General features: G+C 29.9%; 1 protein-coding gene across 7 annotated transcripts in view; it reads right to left on the reverse strand.

Annotated features, from left to right (window-relative positions):
- Window positions 1-26,953, reverse strand: part of LOC112687740 (basement membrane-specific heparan sulfate proteoglycan core protein) — a 166,588-nt gene that overhangs the window by 68,843 nt on the left and 70,792 nt on the right. For all 7 annotated transcript variants that reach the window (XM_025560633.1, XM_025560629.1, XM_025560634.1 and 4 more), the window contains exons 3-8: window positions 25,847-26,064; window positions 15,516-16,000; window positions 13,087-13,246; window positions 12,335-12,507; window positions 11,445-11,603; window positions 7,623-7,745 (exon numbers count right to left, since the gene is read on the reverse strand). In XM_025560633.1, the coding sequence (XP_025416418.1) occupies window positions 7,623-7,745; window positions 11,445-11,603; window positions 12,335-12,507; window positions 13,087-13,246; window positions 15,516-16,000; window positions 25,847-26,064 (1,318 nt within the window). The remainder of the gene's footprint in view (window positions 1-7,622; window positions 7,746-11,444; window positions 11,604-12,334; window positions 12,508-13,086; window positions 13,247-15,515; window positions 16,001-25,846; window positions 26,065-26,953) is intronic.

Consider the following 26,953-nt stretch of genomic DNA (forward strand, 5'->3'; position numbering starts at 1 on the left):
AATCACGTACTTGCAGTGCGTCCCACTTGGCCGTAACAAGAAGACTGCATTATAAGAGCACATAAACTGTTTGTAAACATTTTATTTCGAAATAAATCACTACCGGTTGGACGTATAGGTTTACGGAGTGGCATGATGATATAGGCCGGGGGAGAAAAAGAAGTTTAATCTCATAACACGTCCACCCTCTGTAAACTGTCATTTTCTCGAGAATTTGGCTTCACGTCAAATTCAGGAAGATGCATACTATAATACTTGCATGTAAAATGAAACGCGTACTGGATACATAACTTAAATGTGTAATTGCTTCCGGCAACCCTGGAAGAGAAACTTATCGAGCTTATTAAGCTTATTGTAACATTTATAATCACTGAAATTATACTGCCAAAGGGTGTAAAATTATCTTGTATACCTCCAGTGGGAAAATAAGGGATTAATGAATAGCATGTATATGTGTATAAAGCGCACTTTAAATCGTTGTGTTTAGTGTTATTATTACGTATTTTATTGCAACACCTATAATCCTCCTTGGTTGCAATATCGGTTTTATCCAACAAAACTTCCTCCTCGGGGTCAGTTGAACAACCAAATGTGTAAGCACCATTCGTTAAATAGCGTGATTGTGTTATGAAATGTTTGCTTGGTCACATAAAGTTACAAGTTGGGTATCAGATGTAAGATGAGTATAATTAAAAAAAAAAAAAAAAACTCTAGAATATATTATGTGTATTTAGTATTAATGGATATTAATGCAAACGTGTGTACAATTTTTGTTTTTAAGTCAGTGGCACGTTAAATTAAATTATATCGAGGGAATTAGAAAACAATAAAAAATCAAATAAATATAAACAAAAATTTAATGGGTTTACATTTTGAATTATAATAGTTAAAAAAAATGTGAAGGCTGGTGGTTTAAGATTGTTCTAAATATTTTTAAGTAATCAATTGATTCATGAAATCGTATAATATTGATCACTGATATTTTTAGAAAAAAAAAAACTCTGCCAGAAAACATAGTAAAACAATTTGGTGCGATTAAGAGAAAAATAAAAAGATTGGACATCTACGAGCTGGAGAAAAATTAAAACATTAAAATTTATTTATTTAATGAATATAATTATTAATAAAAATAAACACCCGATTTTTATTTGATTTAAAGTTGTGATTGTTTGCTTTAAATGTAATTCTAAGACCCAAACTAGATTTAATCTCTATTTTTGACTATTATACATAAAAAAAAAATCTTGTAATTTCATATCACTATTTAATATTTTTGACTGAGTTTTCAAAAAATATAACGGTTAAAGGTAATTAATTAATGACCTCCAAGAATTATTTTTGGAGAGTTAAAATTTACAATTCTTGTGTATTCTTATAAATTAAATAATTAAAACAAAATCATTACTAAATATATGATACAATATATTATAAATTTGAACTTGTAATTTTTAAAATTTTTATTTTTACCGACATATAACGTACAAAATCCGTGTAAAATGTTTATTTTATTTTCCGTTGCCACCATTTCTCAGTTATTTAATTATATTGGTAAAAAGCGTTTTTAAAATAAATAAATAATAAAGGTGGTGATCGATGATTGACAACTGAACCTAAAGTGAATTTCTTTCGCTGCTGGTAAAACTTTTTTTTATTGAATTTATGATTATGCAATTTAAAGCAGAGAAACATGATGCAATAATACTGACATGAAATTTAAAACCACATTAAAGTTTCGGCTTTTCTGTTCAAAACCACCCACTCAAATATTTTTTCCTCATCAAAAGCATGAAAGATCATATGTAAATTTTTAAATATAGAATAATTTAATAAAAAAAAAAATTGGCCAACGTTCTGTTATCACTCAGTTTTAGGAACACGTAACTTTATTTTTCCAACCTAGATATCATTCAACGTATTAACTTTGATAGCATCCACAATAATTATGAATTTTTTTTTTAGATGGATGACTATTCATTTTTTATACATTTTATGTGTAACTAACTATGAGAATTAGCGGAATAGTTAAATTTATTTTTAAACAACTAAATGAAAACAGCATGGAAACGTCACCCAAAGGAAATGTGTACCAGTTTTAATTAAGTGTTTTTTAAAAAAAGTCTCTATTATGTAATTTTTAAATAGTAATTTATATTAAGGAGACATATCCACATGCAACATCTGTTAATATTATGTTTTGAGTCTCGCGTCCATAGACATTAAACAAATAAATAAATATTATCGGCTTTTGATTGAATTACTTTGCTTCACGTGCGTTTGAAATGAGATGGCTGGTCTAACTAAAAAAAATAATGTACTACATCGATCTCTAACGCGTGCTACACTATTGGTTTTTATGACAATTTTAACCGTACGTGTTTGCCAGTACATTTTTCATCGAACCACCAGGATGATACCGGTAAACTGTCATTTTTTAAAATACTATGTGACTCGTACGTGGTTGCGTATACGCATACACGAGCAATTTTGTTATCAGTTCGGGTTTAATTTAAAACACAAACCCGACAAAAATCAAAAAAAACTTTGATTTTGTCAGTTTTAACCATACTTGATCTGTTTTAATTTAACGGGTAAACACGTACGGTTAAAATTGTCATTAAAACCGATAGTATATATACGCATTTAAGAATACGATGTTAACAGTGAGCGGAGCATTGATGTAACGAGTGATCTTACATAATTATATGTATAGTATCTAAATGGGGAGAAATTAAATGAAACCAAAAGTCATTGAATATAGGTATTTAAAAACTGTTTTTAAAAGAAACAACCCAATAAAAAGACAAAAAAATTTAAATTTGTGAATAATTTTATTGATACAAACGATTAATAATATAAAACTAATACAATGATTTTATCAATATTTATGTGAAATGTATAGATCTTCGTATTTGGGAGCACTGTTGTAAAAATAAATATAGTAACCAAAGATAGACGCAACTGTTAGAAGTCTTTCAACATGTTTATTAATTTTCAACGTTTTTTAGAATTATTCGTAAAATAATGATTGAAATGTTATAAACTATATTGTGCATCCAACTCGATTTATTTTAATTAAACGAAATATTAAAATGTTTATGTTTTTTACCTCCAATAAAAGTGTATTCAATATTACAATTTTAACGATTTCATAGCTGAAAATATCGTCCGTCAACTTTAAGTAGGATCCTTACTTTATCTAAAATTTAAAAAAAAAATTGTTCTCAAAGACTGAGTGTTGGAAAACCAACAATATTTCGCTTTACAAATATATATTTTATGGGACTATTAAATGTAAATGAATGTTTTATGTTTTTAAATACATTTTCAAGGATTTTTAAGAACATTAAGGTCTAGAGTGTTAAACATTTACACTAATGACTGATGATGTCATTGCTTATTTTATGACGGACGATCAATGAATTTGTTACACATTTAATCTATTATTAGGGTTTCTGCATAGAAGCTGTTGAGAGTGTAGGTAGCTATTCAAGTATATTTGCTGTACATTTTTCACACGAATAAAAAAATTTCAATGTAAATTACATATTCCATTTGAAAACCCATAAAATCGTATCTACGCTTGTTGTTAAATTTAAATAAATGTTTATCAATCATCTCAGGGATGTGGAATCACTGATACTCATTTAAGTATCAATTGGCGTATTATCTTAATGAAAGTTATTTATTATACATGTCATAAAATACGAGGTAATTCAGGCCAATTAAATATGCATTTATGTTCAACACAAAAGTTGTCGTTTTTACCATCAAAGTCTTTTCTTTTGTCACATATATTGGATGTTTTTTTAATTGTTATACATCATCGTTCTATGGACAATTAAGGACTCTTAAAAACATTTTTGTTTTTTATGAATGACATGTCAAGAAATTTGCTAGTTCAAAATTAAAATTTAACTATGACAAATTATTGTATATATTTTTGCATACAATTGGTTTCGTTTAAATAAGTATTTAACTTTTTTAAAAATTAATTATAATTATGATTAAGTGATAAAACTACAGAATGGTAAACTAATGGTTCAGTTAACTCAAAAAGTATTTAAATTTTGAGTTTTTGTAACTAAAATTAAAATAATTAAAATAAATGATTTTAATTGGTCATAAAAATTCGGAAATTCGGAAGATTAGGAATTTGAAATACAGTTTTATTCAATAAAGGGAATGGTAAGCCAAAACCCTGAAAATCGTAAAAACACTACTCCGTACACTACTCCAGTAAAATTAAATTTAAATATTTATAAATCTTAGCTAAAAATTGAGTATTGGTTTTTTATGCAGGGATTTCCAGAGAAAAAATTTTTGTTGAAAACATGGCGATAAAAAATATATGTTTCTCTTTAACAAAATGTTAAGATTATGATATACATTTGTAAAAAAGTTACATCTTTATCATGGTATGAAGTTTTGGAAACAATTCAATGTAAAGTGATTATATAGAACGATATAATAAAGTGGATATAAAATTTAGTAAAAATTAGATTAAAATCTAATTTATACACAAAAACAATTTTACACAAATAACGGAAATTAAGAATTTTATCTTCAAATTGTTGATAGCTTATAATATAATATTGTATAATGAAAAAAAGAAATTTTATATTCATACATACCTAAAATGTGAATTATTTAAATTTTTACTCATTTAGTTTACTTGTGAAAGATGAATAGATCTCTGGTCATTTAACCCGGGTAAAAAATGTATAATTTTTCACATTAACATTCATGTGTATTTATGATATTAGCAATGCAAAATAAAATCATATTTTCAGTTTGAATATCATCGCATATAGAATGTATTAGTTACACGTTATTGTTCTCTAAACAGTGCCTGAATAGTCTGTTTCTATTTGTTTTGAGTACGAAAAATAATACTATACGAGTTATTCATACAAGTGTGTAGGCCCACCGATATTCTAGAATTTGGCCACGCACCGATAGCTAGGGGCATGGACCGATCGCAAGGACAACCGATATTCGCTCATTGACGAATAATGCAATCTGAAGAACCGCATTAACTACTACTAAAGAATCATTATCATGCACCCATATTTAAGTTATGGAAAAAAGTTCAATACGTGTTTAAAATTGAAAATAAATTTTGTCTCATTCGTTTCGAGTATTTTTTTATTCACTAGCTGTATTAGTCACGGTTTATTAACAGAATTTCTTCTTTTTTTTAAATTTCTTCTTGCGTTCAAATATCCATAATATAAAAGTGAGTATTGTATGTATACAATTATTAATTTAAATTGTTGTTAATACGCGAAATGAAATAACCGAAGCTCATGAAATATATTTAAGAAATGTACACAGAGCAATGAAAGATCGTTTGATAAAAAAATGTACATGCCATTAGATTGTGTTTATTAGAACTGAAATGCGTACGGAGTTGCTTGAAAATACTTCAATTGAAAATATTAACCATTGTGTAGATTAACTTTACTACGGATATACATATACGGTATCTAATTGTATGAATTGGCAACGTTATTGTGCATCGACCGAATGCCGGTAAACCTGGAATTCATATAATCGTAAAACTATTTTAGATTAAAAAGAAAAAAATGTAAATGTCTGATCACTGTTAATACTCGTATTTACGAACTAGTTGTCTAGTGCATATTTGTACAGTGTATTCAATCCGCATACGCACGTAGACGGAAATTTCATTTCAATTAAATCTTATAAAAATAGAGAAAAATTTTTTACACGTTTTCATTGTGAGATTTGTTCATCATATATTATAAAGATAACGATTGAAGAAGCAATGATGATTTGAAGGCTACGATAAACATTTATCGTACAAAAGTTAAAAAAATTACACATTTGCATTTGGTTACAAAAGCAAAGAAAAAAGAAAAAAAGTCTTCGCAGCCGAACTGTTAATTCATCTCGTTGTTGTGCTACTCCTATAAGTTTTTCTCGCGAACCGCACTGACAGATGGTACATTCATGTTATTAGTTTTCAATACAGATGCCATCGAAATATTTCGCGGAGCATATAATTTAACGCACCGACGAAGCCGTATAACTCGGCTCGTCCAAAGCGTTACGAGTATCGAATGCATTTGCTCAAATGCACCCACCTCGATACCATTCGTTACACTCGTTAATCATTATTATTTTTATTTTTTTTATCGAGTGATTAAAAATATTTGAAAAAAAAAAAAGAAAATCACAACCGCATTACATTACCATTCCACTAATTGGCCACCTAAAGTGTACGAACGATCGTAACAATAGGTGTACATGAAAATCTTGTAAGACAACACCTGCGCAAGTTGTGCGCAATATCGATTCATTTTTGAAGCAAACCCGCTAATAATTTAATAACGCACCGTCGTCGCCGTGCGGAACACGCTAACGCAAGGACAGCGCGTGTTCGCGTGTGCGAACGTCTATTAGATAAGAAAACATCGGTGGCAAGCGGAAATCGTTGGCGTTTATGACATCAGAAAATTAAATAATATCTTCGGCGTACCTGCAGTACCTGTATCGGGATAATGCGCCCGCGCGTGGAACGTTCGACACACGTACGTTGCCCATACGAGACGGGCCATACGGGTATTATTATTAAACGTAATATTATGTTTTAGCCGGTGGCTACCTGTCCACAAGTAAAGAACCGGCCGACACCGCAGACCGAAAGAAAGGTAAACAGTCTGTTATTATAGTTCAAACGAAAAACATAAAAAAAAAAAAAAAAAATTAAAAAAATAAATAAAAGTAAAAAATATTTAAGAAATTATTATGGTAATTACATATTTTACAGTGTTGGCGATTGACCGCACGAGATTTTTTTTTCATTTTTATTATTTATTTTACGTAACATACGTAATCTACAACACTGATTGATGTGAAGTGTAAAGCGCGTTCGTACGAGATTTGAATTCGGACGAAATGCATGGTTGCGAGGAAGGCCATTGAGCATCTTGAGAACTAAAGTAACCGACCGAGATAATATTTTTAGTATTTTTTAACCGCGTGAAAAATGGCCTTTCTGTGATTTATTATTCGAAATATTTCCGTTAAAACAATACGTCTTGTTGAAATGTGTTGAATTAAAACGTACGTAGTTGAAAACGTGCGAACAAACTTGAACAATTGCAAATATATTCCCTGTGCTATGCGATTTTACGAGTAAATCGTATGGGTTAGTGTTGGTTTTTTTCATTTCATTTATTCAAATCGCTTTATTCGTGCGTTGATAATTTTCATAATTTCCATGTTGGGCTACGAATGTTGTAAATTACAAAGAAGAAATAGGTACATATTACGTTGTTCATAAAATATGTTCCATGACTAATAACCTCAGTTTTGGTCTCTACGTTGTCTTCTGAAATGATCATACAGGTTTGGGATATGACAAAGCAATCAAAAGGAACATGAAACTTGATTTGAACCCAATTGTCTACGAAAATTTGAATCGTCGACTTCAGTAATAATCAATAGTACATCTACTCTGCGGTCGAACTCTTAAACTGTTCAATAAACTTCCTTTCGTTATACAAGGGGAGCACCATCATTCAAACGGATAGCTCTGCTACTACGTATTACGATGTATACGTATACATGGTCGAATAAAAAAAATATGTAATTACCTGTGGTCGGTGGACAGTTACTCTGCTCGTCAGTTTGATCTAAACAATCAACCACGCCGTTACACACTTGTGACTTGTGAATACATCTAGTACCATCGCATTGGAAATCATCATTGGCACACACTGAAAAACGCGAAAAAATTATTACCGTTCATAATTTCATGTTAAATGTCAAAAATATTGATGAACGATATCGTGTAATACCATTTAATAAACGATAATATTAGGAAACAGATGTTTTTTAATATTGATTACAGAACGTTCTGTTCACCTTGAAATCTGACCAACAATGTTTTTTCAAGATTTTTTTTATTTTAATAGAGAAATTTAATTAAACATTTATTAAACAAGAAATTCTGTTTGCAAAATATATTTTATTGAAAAGTGAATCTGAACGAATATTAACGAAATAATCACTTCATAATTTGTTAAATTTAAATTACTTTAACCTATGCACGTGGTCACCAACAATTTTTTGAGAGGAGAATTGTTGACCTTCAGTTAAAAAACATGGCAGAAACTATTAGTTGCTTCATACTTTTTAGCAATCCAACACTATATTTAAACAGTAGGTATACTTATTAATATTTATGACATCACTATGTGATAACTTTTATTATAATAATCGTAAAATTAATATGATTTTCTATGCGCCAATTTTTTTTTATTAACTCTTTATTCAAATTTAAACTACTACTAGTGTATTATATGAACATAATATGTTTATTCATTTACTTGATATTAATTTTATTATATTTTGTGAAGTATCTCGTTCTTCTATATTACAACTTTATATAATTTAATTTTATTGTGAATAAAATAATAATTGTTTTTTAAAATCAGCTTAAATTACACTGCGTTAGTTATTAATCTATATCTATAGTGATTATAATATTATATTATGATGTTAAAAGAATACAACACACGTTATTGAAAATATTTAAGGCTAAGTTATGAAACTCTTAAATTAGATACTTGTCTTATACTTATCGGTACTTGGATTAAATTAAGTTGTTATGTAGATAATATATAAAATATAATAAAGTTAATACATAATAGGTGTGTATATATTTTATTTTTTTCGTAAAAATCGTTGGCATTCGATTAAATAATTAATAAACCGTGCGGAATACAAACAGTTGCCGCCTACACCGTTTACGCGGCTTATTGCTGCACTTGATTCAGAAAACATTTTGCAAAGCGGCTACACAGTTTACAGTTACAGTTTTTGAAACGGATCTCGTCGACGCGCGCATGTAAAACGTCGTTCTTCCAATATATAATCGTGTGCAGATGGAAAACCAGAACGCGAAAATAAAGAAAACCAACAGCTTCCCCCCCCCCACGTGAAACACGTTAACGGCGTCGATTACGTTTCGAACGCAATTCACGCGAAGTTGTGCAGCACAGCTGCGATCCTTGAACGATACGGCGCAACGAGGACCGCGGAAACGGTTCGTCCGCTTAACGTGTGCGAGGAGTTAACAAAACAATAATAATAGTAAAAGTTGTCTCGGAAAATAATACGCTTCGGGCGTTGGATGAATTGCTGCCCGACGGTTCGACCAGATAGGTGTACCCTCGCACGCACTCCACGAGGTTTTTATAATCGATCCGTTGATTAACCGCTGTGATTTAGTGCCCCGTGTTCGGTCTTATATCATAGCCTTTAATCAAATTTTACCGGGTGGCGGGGAGCGGTTTCGCAACAGAAATCCCCGGATCACGTGAACCGGCCGACCGTGCACTGATTTATTGACAGCGCTTGATGCCTACGACCTTTTTTGCATGCGCTTTCGTGTTCATCGATTCACTCATTGTAACCAGTTCCTCGTTACCCGGTGGTACGCAATGGTTGTTAAATAACCTATACGCGCGTGGTGCAATTCTTTTCCGTACGAACGCGATACAAATACGAAGGTAAAATGGGTTACACCGTGTACACGATAAACATCTTGGAACGCGCGTAGCTTATTTAAATAATGGTCCGTGTTACAGAAATGAAAATTCCCATTAGTGTTTTTTCTTGCCGTCGAATGAAATGTATTAATTAGAAAGTATTATCAGTGCTCGTACCTAATGAATTAATTTGGTTTTATCTTTGATTAATAAAACGAGTTTTTTTTTTTTTTTTTAGGTATTATGTTTTACAAACATCGATATTGGAACGCAATATCATTAGGTTAAAGAAATTTTATCGTTTTAATAAATATGGATCGTTAAATTAACATATTTTTTAACAAACGTATTAGTCGTCAAACTTTGCCTGCCTGAGTGTTGTTGTCGTCGTGTGTTTAAGTAAAATAAATCGAATCACGGTACCCCAGTGAAAATTTTAGGTTCGAATTGTTTGAAATGTTGGCAATATGCCTAAATCCATTAACGGAGAAGCACTTTAGAAATTTCCGCCCCGAGGACATGTAATAATTGAGTTTCGGACTTGAAAATCGGTATCTGTGGTTAGCAAAATACGTACGTTTAAGGTCAACGTTAAGCGGTACATTTTATGCGATTTTCCGAAAGATGTTTTGACAAAATAATAAGAGACATGAACTGTAGATGACGGCAGCAGTACGTTGACATTAACGTTAGGTCAGGCGTCAGAAAATCGAAACGTTTCTTTTAATGGAAAATGTTAAATCTTTGAACGTGAAAAAAATCAACAATAAACCGTATGGTACTAACATTGTAGGTGTTCAAATATCTTTTCTATTGTTGTATAAATTATAACATGTTTTGATTACGTTTGAACTATGTGTATTAAAAATACGATCATATTATATATTTACTTAACAGAAACAAAAAACTATTGTTCTCCGTAGCTAATAATGGCAATCTTAATTTATCTTTATTTTTCCAATTTTATATTGTACAACATTTAGGAAAAATTATATTTTAAAACACAATTTTTATGGGTATTTATAACAACAAAAAACAGTCAAAATTCTAAATATTATTTATTATATCTACTATTTTATCCGCTATAAATATATCAGTATTTTTCAAAACTCTATTGGAAGTTTTCAACATTTTCTTTAAAATTACGGGGAAAGTCTAAAAAAAAATTATCTATTTACCAGTACCCATATATGTACAATTTATAATTCATATAAACGAATAGTATATACAGACACGCATATGCACACATATACACACCCACACCCACATATACAAATATGTATGAGACTTTTGAAACTTTTACTCGAACAATTTTTTTAGTTATGCAGTATAACAATATAAACCTTGCATAGTAGTTTACAAAAAATATTTTTTCTTTAAAAGTAATAGCATATCATTATGAACTAAGTAATTTTTTTCTACTTCATCCAAAATCTAATATGAAAAACATTTTTCAAGATAGACACATCGCTACCTTCCCCCCAATGGTAATATCATATAGATTATAGTATATATTCCCTAAAATTAATTTACATTTCCATTTAAAATATAATAATTCTTTCGAACAGAAAAAAAATATAATTTAAAATGTTAACGCTTTAGTCAAACGATTTATTAATATCGCATATAATACGTCTGTGCATATCATAATCCATGGGTAATTAAAACAGTGCAACTGTGCATCCTTAAAATGTATGGTGCATTTGAAGACATACTAGTGCAAGTTTGACTAAAATGATCATGCACAAATTAAAAATGTATACACCACCATCTTTTAAAGGTAAATGTTAAATAAATATTTACTCCAATAATTTGTTTTGATATTAAATTTCAATCATCACTCATCAAATCTTTGGTATTTGTAATACAAAAAAATATCTGGAATATATCTGACACGAATAAAAAATTTTTGTAGATACTTACCAGGTTCAAGATTGCTTTTGGAACTCGGACACATAAGTTCATCAGTTCCGTCTGGACATTCGACCAAGCCGTTGCATCGATATTCTGGTGGTAAACAAGCGTTGGTGACTACACAAAGCGTTTCGCCTGATTGGCATATGGCGGTGTTACCAGCATATGCTTTAGTTACAAAAAAAAGTAATAATAATAATAATATATATAAACATAAGTATTATAAAAACAGTGACTACTACTTTCATGTTGAGTGTAATTCAAAGAGTATAAAATTAAATTTAAAAATCATATGTGTCGCTTAAATCGATAAAAAATAATAAATGTCACATTATCAAGTAAAAAATAAAAAATTAAATTAAATATATCATGAGTACAAATGCAGGATGATCATACAGTATACAACGTTCAAATACTATGTATACTATGTACTACGTACTATTTATATTATGGTGAAAATACTGAATGAATAAAAATATTCGAACTATCTAATCACAAACAAATAGCTAATAAGCAAGATCAATTTTATGGCGTTTAAGTTTTTTTAGTGTACACTAATCGGTGACTAACAACATTAACATAATACGTTTACAATACTATATATTTATATTTTTTCGGAGAAAAAACTAAACACTTAAAATAGTCGGCTTGATTTGTTTTCACAGGACTAAACCATTAATGTATTTAAATTGGAATTCAACGAACATAATATGAATGATTGAGAAACGTTGATAGTAAAGTTCTATCAGATCATAATATTGACAAGCAATAATACTCTTAATTTCCAGGTATACGTTAGATCACCTAAAATACCTGGAAAATCATATTACACTTATATCTTCAGTGAACAAATAACGAGTGATTTTCCGGCGGCTAATGTCACCTGTATTTAAATGTACCTTGGTCGATGTCGAATCCTTCTTCGACGATCGTCAGTGGGCTGCTGGGATTGAATGTTCTCCAGTTGGATATGAAATATTTAAGATGATTTTCTAACATTTCCTTAGATTCGCCGCTCTCGGATTCAATGTCTACGGTTGCTCTTACGAAAAATTTGTCAGTATTGCTTGGCCTGAAAGATGAAAATAAAATAATCAATTATTAAGTCTTAACCCTTTCACTGCCAGAAAATTTTCACTCTGTTGCCTGTCTTTGCCACACAAATTTGAATTATTTTATTTTCATTTTCATACTTAAAATTGTCCTGAGATATGTATCAGATCATCCTGTGAAGTCTATAAAATTCTAAAATTATTTTTGACTAAGTAATTTAAGTTTTAAAAAATGTACGCCATGATTTCCCAAAATACGGTATTTATTTTAAAACACGTATAATTGTATGTATTATAAACTTTTATGTAGGTATACAAAACAATAACAAAAAAAAATTAAAAATTATAATGGATGAGAAAATATTATATTTTCCTAATAAACTATATGTAACAAATGCTTCAAAAAAATCTAAAATATTCGACTGTTCTGATAATTCAAATTCTGTTTTTTTTTTTTACTCCACTCTAAAGAATCATGATTAACTTATTATCACACTCAGTAATAATGCCTAACCTGCATGTACAGGTCATCATTATTACCAGTGTTTTAATTTATTAAAATTATTCTCAATATATATGTAACTGAATTAAATTCTTACTGGATTGCTACTACTCGCGGTGAGTAGGTACCATATTGTTTCAGTGCTTCGTCCAGTGACTGCGTGATGTTATTAGCTAGCCATTTGAAAGCTTCGCTGTTCATATCCACATAGTCCTTGGTATATGGTTCCATGATTGTTAAATGTACCCGGAAAATTTCTGTAAACCAATCAAATGATGATTAGCGTCGAAATATTAGATACGAGTTTCAATAATAAAAATATTTTTTATCAGAGACGTGATCGTATTTATTATAATGTTACTTAAAATAACAAACAACATATCATTGGTGTCCATTATAATAAATCTATTGTTTAGGATTACCTTTATATTATATTATTTTCAACAATCTTCATCCAAGAGCATAAAAAAGACAAAATCAGCAGATATGATAACGCAGTAGATCAATACAAATAACAATTGTTATAAGGGATGACAACTAACGTGTAATTTAAGATAAAATGTGCTCATAGAAATACTTTTAATATTATTTGTGAAATGTTTATGTATTAAAAATAGTAATATATACAATATCCTCGCGTTGTATTGTATTTTTTTAAAATATAAATCTTTTGAGGTAAATATTATTCTCTACTTGTCAATTACTTAGGTGCCTACTTTTAGTATAAATATTTAGATAGTAAACTAAATTTTTTTTTTTATCATATTATTTATATTTATTATGAAGTGTTTGTATTCAAGTTGAACTTTAAAAGTAAACAATGGCTCTCGATTTTTTAAAAAAACCTCTTAAATTATGGTTTAATCAAAATTTAATTATTGCTATAACCAAGTGTTGATCTATTATATACTTATTCATTTTGACATATTTCTCAACGATTTTTATGTAATTAAAATCTTAATAAAATTAATACAACATCCATTAGCAATCCTAGTTGTTGCTGAAAAAAAAAATTACATTCATCATAAATATTTTGTGAGATATGTTCACGTTTACATGTTAATAAGACCTTGATGCATAGTTAAGATATTCGTTGTTTTTGTTAATTTTCGTTTTTAAATACAATTTAACTATTAATGTATGATTTTCTATATTAAATTCTTAACAAGCTTTTATAACATTTAGTGATGAATTGTGAATTTTTTTTAGCGAGTCAATGTATTTTTGTTTTATTATATAGTAATATAGTGTCAAAACACTTTTGAGCACATTTGCTGACGATGTCAATGACTTTACTAGTTAATTAAAAGATTATCCATAAAGAATGTGGCTAACAAATTGATTATGTTTGTGAAAGCAATGATTTATTATAATTATAATCCAAAAAAATATTAGCTATCAAAATCGAGATTTAACGCGAAAATCGTTTTTAAATATTGAGCTACTCTACCACCTGGGACAATGAACAGTAATAGGGTTTGAATGCTATGGATCAAATAAAAATGCGTACTTACAACGCGTTGAAATGTTAATTTGTGGATAGGAAATTGTATTTATACCCAAATAAATTTTGCGCTGAGGGCAGTCAATTGAGTAGCTATGACATTGAATATTTATAATTATTTACAATGGTGTTCCTATAGGATATATTACATATACGCTGTATACTTTCAAAATTTATTTGAAAATTCACTGGCGTGTTGCGTATACTCTCGAGTCTAATTTTAGCCTTATTTTGTAGACATTCAGTTTTTCCTTAGACGATAAGTGTATATAAAATAATTATTGACGATACGACGATGTATATACGATGGTATCAATTAATTTAAATTATTTGATTTCTATTTTTGTAAAAAATAAAATTATATACATTTACAGTATTTATTAATATTTACAACTCTTTCCCACAACCACCGTCTAAACTATAAAAACGTCCATATTTACACATTCGTCAGCGTAGTTTACTCTCAACAAAACTGATGGGAACACCACTGGTTATATTTATACATAAGGTTAGGTTGAGATGTACTCTGCTTTGCTTTGGGGGGGAGGGGGTGCTATGTAGCAATACGAAATAGGATTTATATCAATAAATATTATTCGACTATGGTTGTTGACAAAATCGTATAATTTTTAATAATTGAAAACCTACTGATAAAATAATGATGAGTGCGAATCAACTGTTTAAATACAAGTACTATCGGTCAGAATTTCTTGATCCGTAATTCTACCAAAAAAATGTATATTTATGTATTTAATCATGCGTAAACTGAAAAATTGTCTACGAAATAAATACAACCACTCATAAATTGTATCAATAGCAAATTTAACTTTACCCCAAGATAAAAAAAAAATGTAACGTAATTACAGCGAATCTTCCATATAATTAATTTCCATTTAACAGTATATCCTCTTTAACGTTTATTTATTTTTTTTTTTGAGAACCAAAATCATCATTGTTAATCATTGCGTGATACGTTTACGATATTATGACTATTACTATTGATGAAAAAAATTTTTATTCACTTGTGATCTGATTGCCGTCTACTTGTGATTCGAAAAGGCCGGAAGTGGACTTCTGGGTTTCCGTTGAATAGGTGGTCGTATGAGCGGGGGTGGTGATACTGATGGTGGTGTCGGTAGCGATGGTTACGGGGGTATTAGTGGTGGTGGTGGTGATGGTGGTGGTAGTAGTGGTGGTGACGTCGGCGGTCGTGATAACGGATCTGGTCGGGGCAGCCGAGGCAGTGTTCGGAACAAGACTGTTCAGGACGGTACCGCTCGGCACAGTTTTGTCCGATCCTTGTACGATCAGGTTGCTTTCTTCCTTTTCCGGAAACCGTAAGGAATCGTCGGGTTCTGGACCGTCTCCCGATTGATCGCCATCGCCTGACGTCAGACTGTCATCTTCATCGTCCTCGATAGTCGTGTCGCCACGTTTGGGCACGCTGAAGGATTCCGTCATCGGCAACGTCGGGTCCACATCCTCTTCCGTAGCTCTCGTCACCCTGCTGAAAATACGAACAACAATGGTACACATTTTGTAGTTGGTGGCGTGTTTCAACGATTTTCCCGGGATAGGGAGAGGCGGTTAAAATATTTTTAAAAATCAAGTCAGTTAGCAAGTGAACTTTGTAATATTACAATTGATCATCAGTTCATCTTAAAAGAAAGATAACCCGTAAAAACTCTTTTTCCATTAATCTATTTACAACAAGTGACAACATGACATAATATATATATAAACAAAACAGCACACACATAATATAAAAATAAATATTCTCATTCTTTGTTCCTACGTAGGAACAAGTCTTCTATGAATTTCGAATCCAATTTCTGAATATTTTTTTTCCTTATTGATAGTGCAGCTACCAGAAATCACTGAAATCGTTTGTGTTTATCAGCATCTAACTCAGGGGTGGCCAATTTGCGGCTCGCGAGCCATATGTGGCTCTTGTCGTTGTTAGATATGGCTCGCGCTTTATTTATAAAATTAAAATTTACTTATAATATTATTATTTTGGATTTTAATTGTATAAGTTTAAATTTATAAACATAATTTATAATATTATTATATAATAAAATTATATTTATCTAAGTGGCTTGTGAATCTATTCATATTGGCAACCCCTAACAGTTGTTTTTTCTTTTATTGAATGTAAAGGATTACGACGGCATTTGATGATTGCGTTCACCTAGTACTTATTGTTATTCGATTCAGTGGCGTGAAATATTTTACAAAGATGTAACGTGCACTCGGGTAGATACTTAAGTAACACTCGTAAGCATAATATGCACAAGTAGGGGCACAAAATATATAACCATATAATGACATCGTCTACAACCAAATCATTTAGGTGTCGATACATTTTATGTTGTATAGTTACATTAGTTCGGTATAAGTGAAAAAATAACATCGCGGTATTGGATGAACAGGTATATAAATTAGAGTGCGAAAAATGTTCATGAGCTGTATGTGATTTTAATTGTTTCTGTTCGACAGGATATTATTTAACCCGGGACAAAACCAATGAGTGTAAATTCTTAGTATAGATTCCAAGTTTTTTTTTAAAAAAAAAGAAGAACTTTACCTGTGATGTATTCACCGATAAAAATGGATTTCAAGTTATTTATATGTAAATATTTGTAAAATTATAAGGTTTTTGTTTAACCGCGTTGAAAATATTAAAAAAAAAAAATTGTAAAACGCTACATCATAGATAATGTTTTCTTTTAAAAACAAAAGTAAAAAAAAAAAAACTCAACTGTAAATTTAATACTGAATGGTTTCATTTTACGCAATGTAACTTTTAGGTCAAAAACATTTTAAGTTAATGATTATTTTATTAATTGATCAACAGACACGATCACAATCAAGCGTCTCGTACTCTCACATACTCGTATGCGCCCGTACTGCAGACCCTATAGTCGTCTATAATGGCGTGTTAATTTCTGGCACTACTGTTGAGTATCTCGTCCTTTTGAATATCGGTTTCGATCTCATAAAATCTCCTACCGTCATTCATCTTTTGTACTGCCCAGATAAACTTTCAAATTATTATCCTACACTTTTCTTTAAACCGCAAGGCGCACGATTGCGTGCAATGTCGATGTCACCCAAAAATTAAAGATTATACATACCTAACTCTTCAATCATTATAGTTACTGTTATAAATCAAAGTCTTCGTTCTACCATTTTTTTTTCATTTTTTTATGCAACTTTACAGAGTTTAATCAAACACGATAAATTGACGTGACCTTAAAATATAAATTATTAAGGATACATCTACCTACTACAAATATAAACGTCGTTATACTTCACCGCAGAAATCATTTATTATAGTAACTATATAAATGGACTAACATTTTTTTTTTTTTAGCTATATCCAATAATACATAAGTGCCTACGGCCAACATAAAACACAGAATTTGATCGAAAAATAAAACACGTAAACCAGTGGTTGGCTCAGATGGGCTGAAATGGGTCTACGCGGCAAAGGTGTTCGGCAATTAATCTATAACTTATGGTTTTGGCATGACATGAATATATTTAGGGTATCCAGCGCAGAAAAAAAAACGTCTCTTCAAAAATCATAAAACATTCAATTTTGGGATTCGTAACTGACAATTAAATTATGATTTTCGTGATTGTAATTCATGTCTTACCCATGGCATGCATTTTTTCTTTACGTATATAATAATGACATGAAACAGTCATTTAAATTTAGATTTAAGAACTATACGAAAATAACCCTGAGCATACGCGGTATGAAAATTTAGTACTATCATTATGTCATTAATTGTATTTGTTGTTACAGATCGAACAAAACAATTCGTCATCACGTCTGCGTGTGGCTGCAGCGCTGGCGAACAAGGGGCGTTGTTACGACACCAAATAGTGATTTATAAACGTCACTCAAACATAATATTACATCATGGAACAGCACATCGCGCACAGGACGGTTACAGAAATAACTCCACAGGCAGTCATCAAAAAATGTTTGTTACATTTTCTACGCACAAAAAGAAAACAACAAAAAAAAAAAAAAAGATAACCATGGGCGGGACTCAGGTCTTTAAACTCTACGCGTGCATAATATGTTCAACACAGATTTCAGAAACTGAATAGTGGTTTTCCATATTGGTCAGTAACACAAATTATTTTTTTTGTTATACAATCGTTATGCTTGTAAGGTAATATTTAAGCCGACAATAATAACAATACATTTTAGACGATACAATGTCCTGATAATCTTAGGTACCTGTTGAAATCCTTTATTAGTGTCCATGGACATAATATTATCTCTTACAGTATTAAATGTTCTTCGTTCGAACATTTCTACCTCGGCGTTCAGGGCGTGCAGTAGAATAAATTACGCCGGTTCTCCAAGCAAACGGGAAACAAGGGACGAAATAGTCTTGTGGTTCCCATAAAACTTTTAGACATATAACTGCTTGTGAGAAAATGTGCAAATCTATGTGTCACGATCACGATGACAGTCAGTCACCAGAAATGCAAGGTTTTTACACATAGCGTGCCGTAATTACGAGGGTAGGGAAGAGAAGGAGTGAGAGAAAGGGTCCGGGTCTTGACCTTTCCTGGAGGTTAAAAAAGTATACTTACGGCTGAGGTAAAAGGCATTATAATTTATAATAATGTTACCTTTATGTTTATAAGATTGCAGTACAGAAAAAATCAAGGGATCGGGCTCAAAAGTCATAAATGACTTCGTGTACGAACAGAAAACATTTGTTTATATTTTATTCTATACTATTATAGTATTTACTTTGCATACATGTTTACATTATGTATTACGCCATAACTTGTGATCATATCCTAGTAATTGTTGACAATTCTTGTTGTTGTTAAGTATTGTTGAATATTTATTAAAACTTAATAAAACTATGGTTAATGCGGCGGAGAGTGTATGTGAGAAATGAAGAACTTTACGATGTAATAAATTCTACAAATACAACAATTTGCCATAGAGGTAGCAACCATGATAGTTAAAATTAAATCAAAATTATCCTGTTGTAATAAATAATTATTTATTTATATAATATTTTTATAGTATTGAAATATTTATCATTATTGCTCTACTTTTTTAGAAACTAACGTCAATTGATAGTCATTTATGGCTATTCCTTGCTAAATCAGGCATTGTTATTGTTGACTAGCCATTGTTAACATTAACTAATTATCATCTTTTCCGGTAAAATATATACCAAAAACCGTCTCTGGAGACGATTCGTATAAGGCTCATAACAAGGTAAATTAACGATCCTATTACGGTACGGTGAGAACATAATATACACTTACACGATGGTTTGAAATCAGAACGTATTAAAAGTACTGAAAACTAAAATGTTGTTTATTATGACACCGTGTCAGGTAAAAGTGTTAAAATACTCGTAATGACAAAATAATAATATTTTTACAGTCTCGCAAAATAATTAAAATATCCATAAAATATGCATTATTTTAATAAAAGTAAAATATTAAAAAAAAAATTATAGGTAATAAAATACGAATAATTATTAATATTTTCTTATGGTAAGTTTAAAAAACAAAAATATGAGCCACATAATATGTTGTGAAATGACAAAATGGTTTGAGTAATCTTATTTTATTCAAAACATATATTGTTTTGGATCACTTTACCCCTTACGTATGTCAAAATGTATTATTTAACTATTTGTAAAATGCTTATTTGAATCAAATCAGTAAAGAAAAAGAACTTTGTTTTAAAATGTCAATACTTTTTTCAAACCAATATAATTTCAAAGATGTTTTACGAAAAAAAGTTAAAATTTGTAAATATTTATATACTACTCAGTAAAAAATTCTAAATCTTTTATAAATAATACCAGTTATAAAGAAGGATTCAATTATTCGCTTTGAATCTAAAAAAAAAAAAATACAAATCAATTTAAAACTATTGGAACGGCGTAAACTATAGGCAATTTAGCACCATATATGTAAATGTTAGCAGAAATATTCTTATGTTAACAGGAAAAATTATGAGATTTGTAAGGAGATAAGAAATAATCTAAATAGACGTAAATATTTTATATGACTCAGCCTAATATGTTAATAATAAATATTTGTGTGAAACAGGCAACTATAAATATTTATATCTTCTTGGATTTGTTTAATAAATGTATTTTATTAATATTCAATTTGTTTGAACACAAAAAAACCTGTATATTGTTTTTATACATACTTCTATTTGAAAATCAACACGTTGTAATCAGATGCTTATCACGAGGATATATTATTTCTGGGCGCGAAACACGGGTATGAAAACCCGAATGTTTTTGGCGTTCGAAATTTAGTGCTACCGGAAATTAAGGATATTCCGTTGACGTGGAGGATCAAAACTATATATTATGAATAATATATTTGAGTAATAAACAATATTGTTTAATACGTAAAAATAACCGACGTTAGTTTTTTTGGACGTTTCGCGTATAGTCGAAGTGTACACGACCCCAAAAGTGGATTATGGTGGAAAAATTTGACCGATGTCAATTGGTCAGGGATAACATAGACGAGTTGGTCGAGAAATACCCGGGTGACGAATCAGAGCTACAATAGTAGTGAAGTCTTTTGGAGCCATTCAATGGTCATAAGTTCTACAAATAATAACAATCAAGCAACACCCGTATTATGTATAATACGCAGAAAAGAAGATTAAGTCAAGTTATGATTAATGAACTACGATCCCACGATGAAATGTGAATGTCTGCTCTAAAACAGAATACACCACAATATTTCATTGTATTAATATTTCACAATTTCAAGAAGGTTAAAAAATCCTTTATTATTGTAAGAGTTATTTCGGCCAACTAGACCTAGATTTCTAAATTTTTTTATCGGTGCTATCTATTCTGAATACTCGAATGATTGATGATCAATTAAAGTCTTGTGAACTGTTATTATTCACCATTCAAAACTGTCAATGTTAAGTATACTCAGATATTAATTTCATTTCATTTTTTTTTTTTTTTTTTTGTACAACGTTAATTAATAAATATTATAACAAAGTTATCTATATACATTATACAACATATTATTCAATAACGTTCTAATGACTACCAACCGAATTAGCATAATTTTTTTTTGTCAAATAACATCAGCATCTATAAAAAATGAATTATACAAATGATACGAAAATTATTTTTTTATGATCAATACAGTTACATCATTGATGAATTATAAAATAAGTACAACAGTTTATTTAATCAATGGCCATGTGAATGATCGTTTTTTGTAACATTTTTAAACAGAATTTGATGTCATCTGTGATCAATTTTCACCTTGAATTCCTTTTTAACAAGTATCTAATTAGAATATATAGACGAAATTATTGGTTTGCTAAAAAGTAAATTAAAAAAAATATTTACAACGAATAAAAAAAAAATTAAAAACAATCATCAGATCCGTAAATCCAATGAGTTTGTCCGTAATTTTAATTATACAACACATATTCATTGCTGTGTCGCCCGTCGCTGCGTTCACACGTATCAGGCTCATTAACATTACCACTAAAGTTATGCTTTGTTACGGTAAAAACAAAATAAAATTGTTTTCATTTAAATCGAAAGTTGTGTAATTGTATAAAAACGGATCGTAGTGCCTCGCAACAAAAATCAATCTAAACACAACCTCTCAACACCTTCATTGTCTCCGAAAGCCGGTGGAAAAAAATATGTTTTCTCTAAACGTAAACACCCAACTCTTTGAGGACGTAGTTCCGTCACTTGACATGTTTAGCGCCCTTCTTCGGGCACTGATAAGCCTCCTACCCAAAACGAGATCTTGGTCGACTAGAACTCTACACCTGGCAGCAATCTTAATGGTAAGTAACCACTTGTATGTATTAAAAAAGTTTCCAGCTTTCACATGATAGAACGCGATCGTAGCACTCGTTTGGTTTTACACTCTTGATTTCAAAATATTTCTCAAACACCGAAGCATAAAAATACAGTCTGCATAAAAAAAAAAAAACTTGGTCTACCTCATGAGTTCAGATTTATCGTTCTACACATTTGCACTCGTCTAAGCAAAGTGACAATTCGTCATGTGCATCCATGGAAGCGGTCCTAAGTGGATAGAGTTTTACTGTTCGAATCGTTTGAAATATTCTGAATAGGATTAGCAAATTGCCCGTGTTAATCTTTTACTCTTTTGACAAGTCCGTCGTCTGACTGAGCGATTTGGGTGCATGTTTTCGAAAATCAAGCTTTATAATGCCAAGTTTTAGAATGACAATATTTAAAAAATCTATATTTTAGAATACGAAACTTTTAAAAAATTTGTGTTTTAGAAAAATGTTAAATGGTGTTTTAGAATATAAAATATTTTTGATCAGGAAGACAGAAAATATAAAAAATACATAACATTTATAAATATAATACTTTGTTGCACAATAATTGTTATCAAGATTTTATTTTATTGATATTGCCCAATTATCATCGTAGAATTATGATAGAGTTATATCTATATATATAAAAATCTCGTGTCACATTGTTTGTGACCTTACTCATCCAAAACGGCTAAACCGATTTTAATGAAATTCTGTATATACTTTTAGTATGTCTGCGAATAGGTTTTTATCTATTTTTTATACTCCTAAGTGCTATTGTTTAATAAATCGTAGTTTAATTTAATAATTTTTAACCCAGTCGATAACTGCGCGATTGAAAATGAATTATTAAATGATACTATTAAAACACTATAAATTTTATTTTTGGTATTAAATGACGGATATTGCATAAATATTAAACAACAAGATCCCGCAACGGGTGCCAAAACAAACAAGAATATTAGTTCGAAGGATTATTATGCATATCGGTTAATATTTAGATGCGATCAGAACAACTTTATTGTACAATGTATGAGTTTTGTTATGAGTTTCATGGTCAACATGTATGTAAAGATAGAGAACGAACGATTACGATATTTGCAATTCAATCAAAAAAAGCTGCGTGTGGATGATTCTCAAAACAATTGTTAGATATCAATTTCGCGAGATGGAAACGAAATGGTATTTCCATTAGTGTTTACATTAATGACTGGCAAAGATGAAGATTTATACAATATGTCATTTTCTAATTTAAATCAATTTTCTTAAGAAAATAAAATATTTTTTAAAGAAAATAATAATTTGGAAATAATAATCGATTTCGAACAGACAGCGAATAATGCAATCAATACCGTATTTCTGTTTGCAATCCATTCGGCATGTTTTTTCCATTTACAACAGTTGATATCTGGTAAAATCCAAGCATTGGGTTTGGTTACAAAGTACCAAAATGTGCCCGTAAAATTGCAAGTTTAGCATTTTTGCCCCCGGAGAAAATGAAGGAAGCGTGGGGTATTTTGAAATCTAAATTTGATGACGATGAAATTGATCTAGTTACATATTTTGAAGAAAACTACGTGGTTGGAAAAATTAGAAGAAAGTTTAGAAAAAAAGAAGCAACGTGTTGCGACGAACCATGTTTTCCAATTAATATGTGGTCAGTATATAATCGAACTGTGAACGAAATGCCAAGAACATCCAATCTAGCAGAAGGTTGGCGCAACAAAATACATCGTTTATTATCAACTCATCCTGGTATACATTCAATTATCTCCAAAATTCAAAAAGAACCATATGAAACTGAAGCAACAATCGAACTGTTGATTTCAAATAAAGTATTCAAGAAAAGAAAATACAACGAAACACGGAATAATATCTTATTGCAAATATGTAAACGAATAGTTGATGATTCTAATTATAATTTAGATGAATTTATGAAAGCTATTGCTAATAATCTTAAGTATTAAAAATTAATATATTTATTTTTTATTATAAAAGAATTATTAGAAAAGATTTTATATGCGAGTAAACAGCATAAAAAATAAAAATATTTCTAAAAGTTTTATTTTCTAAAACACAGTGTTTCTAAAACTTGATATTCTAAAACCCAACATTCTAAAATATGACTTTCTAAAACCTGTCTCAATATCAACTGAGCAGCCTCGTTTAAATTCTAAAATATTAAGTCCACATTCCGTTAAATAATCGATCAAATCGAAAATGTGTAAAAATGCATGATTTACCAGAAACACATTTTCCTGGGTACATACCGTTAACCGTAGAGACTTATCGTCTTAAAATGAGGCTATTGTTTTAGATTATGACAAGAAAATGCTCTCGGTTCAAACGAATACGAATCAATCGAGAAATACACACTCTACGTGCTCTGTCAGCTAAGAATCTAGACTCTCACGCCTGTCCAAGAACAAAAACATATGTAGAAGCAGCAACAAATGAAATCACCTTTTGGTAATTATTTCGATAATGTTAACCTAATTTGTTTTTAGTTTTAACTCTCTAATTTTCCATTGAATAATCTTAAATATGTACGAGAAACTTTTTATGAAATTTTCAAGATTCTAAGTCAAACAGAAATCGTTTTATCGATATTTTTGAAAAAAATTAAGATAACATGACATATTCTATGACTTATAAAAAGCTTTAAGAAAACAAAAAATTTTTAAAAATTATTCCATATAAAACAAACCGTCATATAAAGGTCTTGTGAAAATTTCAAATTTCTACGACTTTTATTTTTCGGATCACGATAAAAACGAATATTTGAAAACTCTATGACGTAAATGTTGCCGTTTTTTAAATTGTAATTTTTTGAAATTATTTTGAAAACTGTTAAGAATTTGTAAAACTATTCATTTAAAAGTATCAACAAGATAACATTTCCTATAAGATCAATGTAATATGGTTAACCTTGAAAACAGCTAGATGAAAAAACCAAATTTACCATAAATGTAATATCATAAACGGTTTTTACACGAATCATTAGACTTTTTCCAATTTCCTTTTTTCATATTTATACTACACATAAAAATATTATCGATTTAAAATACTATCCATGTTATTTTCCTAATCTTAGTTAAGCATTATGACCTTTTAATAGTTGTTTAGTGCCTGAAAAAGTTTTTACAGGTAAAAGACGTTTCCGTAAAAACCAATATGTTCCATTCAAGCAATTAAGTACTCGTAAAATATACACGATGAAAAACACTCAATTTAATCCCATCACCAACTCCAAAACTGGTAGGTGGTAAAGTTGCACATGGACAAACAAAAATAAACTATCTTAACTGTACATTATTCGTCAAAATGTAAATAACATCGAGGTGTCATTATGTTATTATGTATTTATATTAGATAAAATTAATTTTCAAAAAAATTGTCAAAATATTAATAATTCTCTTGGTTCAACAAACGATAACTCAAGTATTATGTTTTACATTGTTTTTAATAATTATTTATCTGTCGAGTTACCTTAAAACGACGGTGTCAGAACTAGACGAATGTGCTGTAGCCTCAGTAACAGTTGTAACAGTTTCGTCGTTGCCTAAGAATGACCATAACGATCGTTTGATCCGCCCCAATGAACCGTGCACATAACTCAACAATCCAGACGACGATTGATCAGTGAATTTTAAATCGCCTAAGATGTTTGGCGCTTGGTCTTCCTCGAACACTAAATCATTATCCGTCTAAAATATCAAATTGATACAATATATTAGTTAAGCGAATCCTATTATATTATATTTTCGTAGTACTTAAAAATTAACGTATTGCACATTATACATCACTATATTTAGATATCGCATTTCAATATGTGGGAGTTAAAATTATTATTTTCAGTCCACGTCAACACTCTAGTTGGAAGAAACGGAACCTTTAAAGCCACAACGCACAACCACTAGATTGCGCTAACTTTTGCAGCAACAAAAATAACGTTATTACTGAACTTTTGTAGATTAACACAATTTTCTGTTATTATACATATTATTATTATCTTTGTATTTCATTATTTTACCATTTACTTAAGGTAGACTGATTGCTTTCAATATATCTTTGGTTCTTAAGAGAATATTTATTTATAATGTCTTAAATTATATAAGAAGTTTTCATTTGAATAGATAATATTATTTGATCGGTATCCAGTATAAATATATATTAAGGATATAAGTTTTGGGATTCATATCACTGTAACTTGATTTTTGACAATTTTTAAATCTGTTTTCAATAAATTTTATTTTATTTTCATAGCATGACGGCACATCCTCCAAACTAAACAACGTATATAAACACGTACATATAACTAATTTGTTATACCAATAAAGAAAGTGGGTTATTGGCTAAACTCATATAGTTTGATTTAATGACTTATTCCTAGAAGAATTAATGTTACATACGACGGGTGATGATAGTAAATACATGTGACGGACATGAAAGGATGAAATTTAAAAGTTTATTAGTAATAATGGTTCAGGAGAGTCTATAACAATTTAATTATTTCCTTCGGTAATAATACGCACACACATATATATACGTGTGTGTGTGTGTGTGTGTGTGTGTGTGTGTGTGTGTGTGTGTGTG

Source organism: Sipha flava, unplaced genomic scaffold, assembly GCF_003268045.1.
Source record: "Sipha flava isolate LNK unplaced genomic scaffold, YSA_version1 35a_pilon_pilon, whole genome shotgun sequence".
In the NCBI taxonomy this organism is placed as follows: Eukaryota; Metazoa; Arthropoda; class Insecta; order Hemiptera; family Aphididae; genus Sipha; species Sipha flava.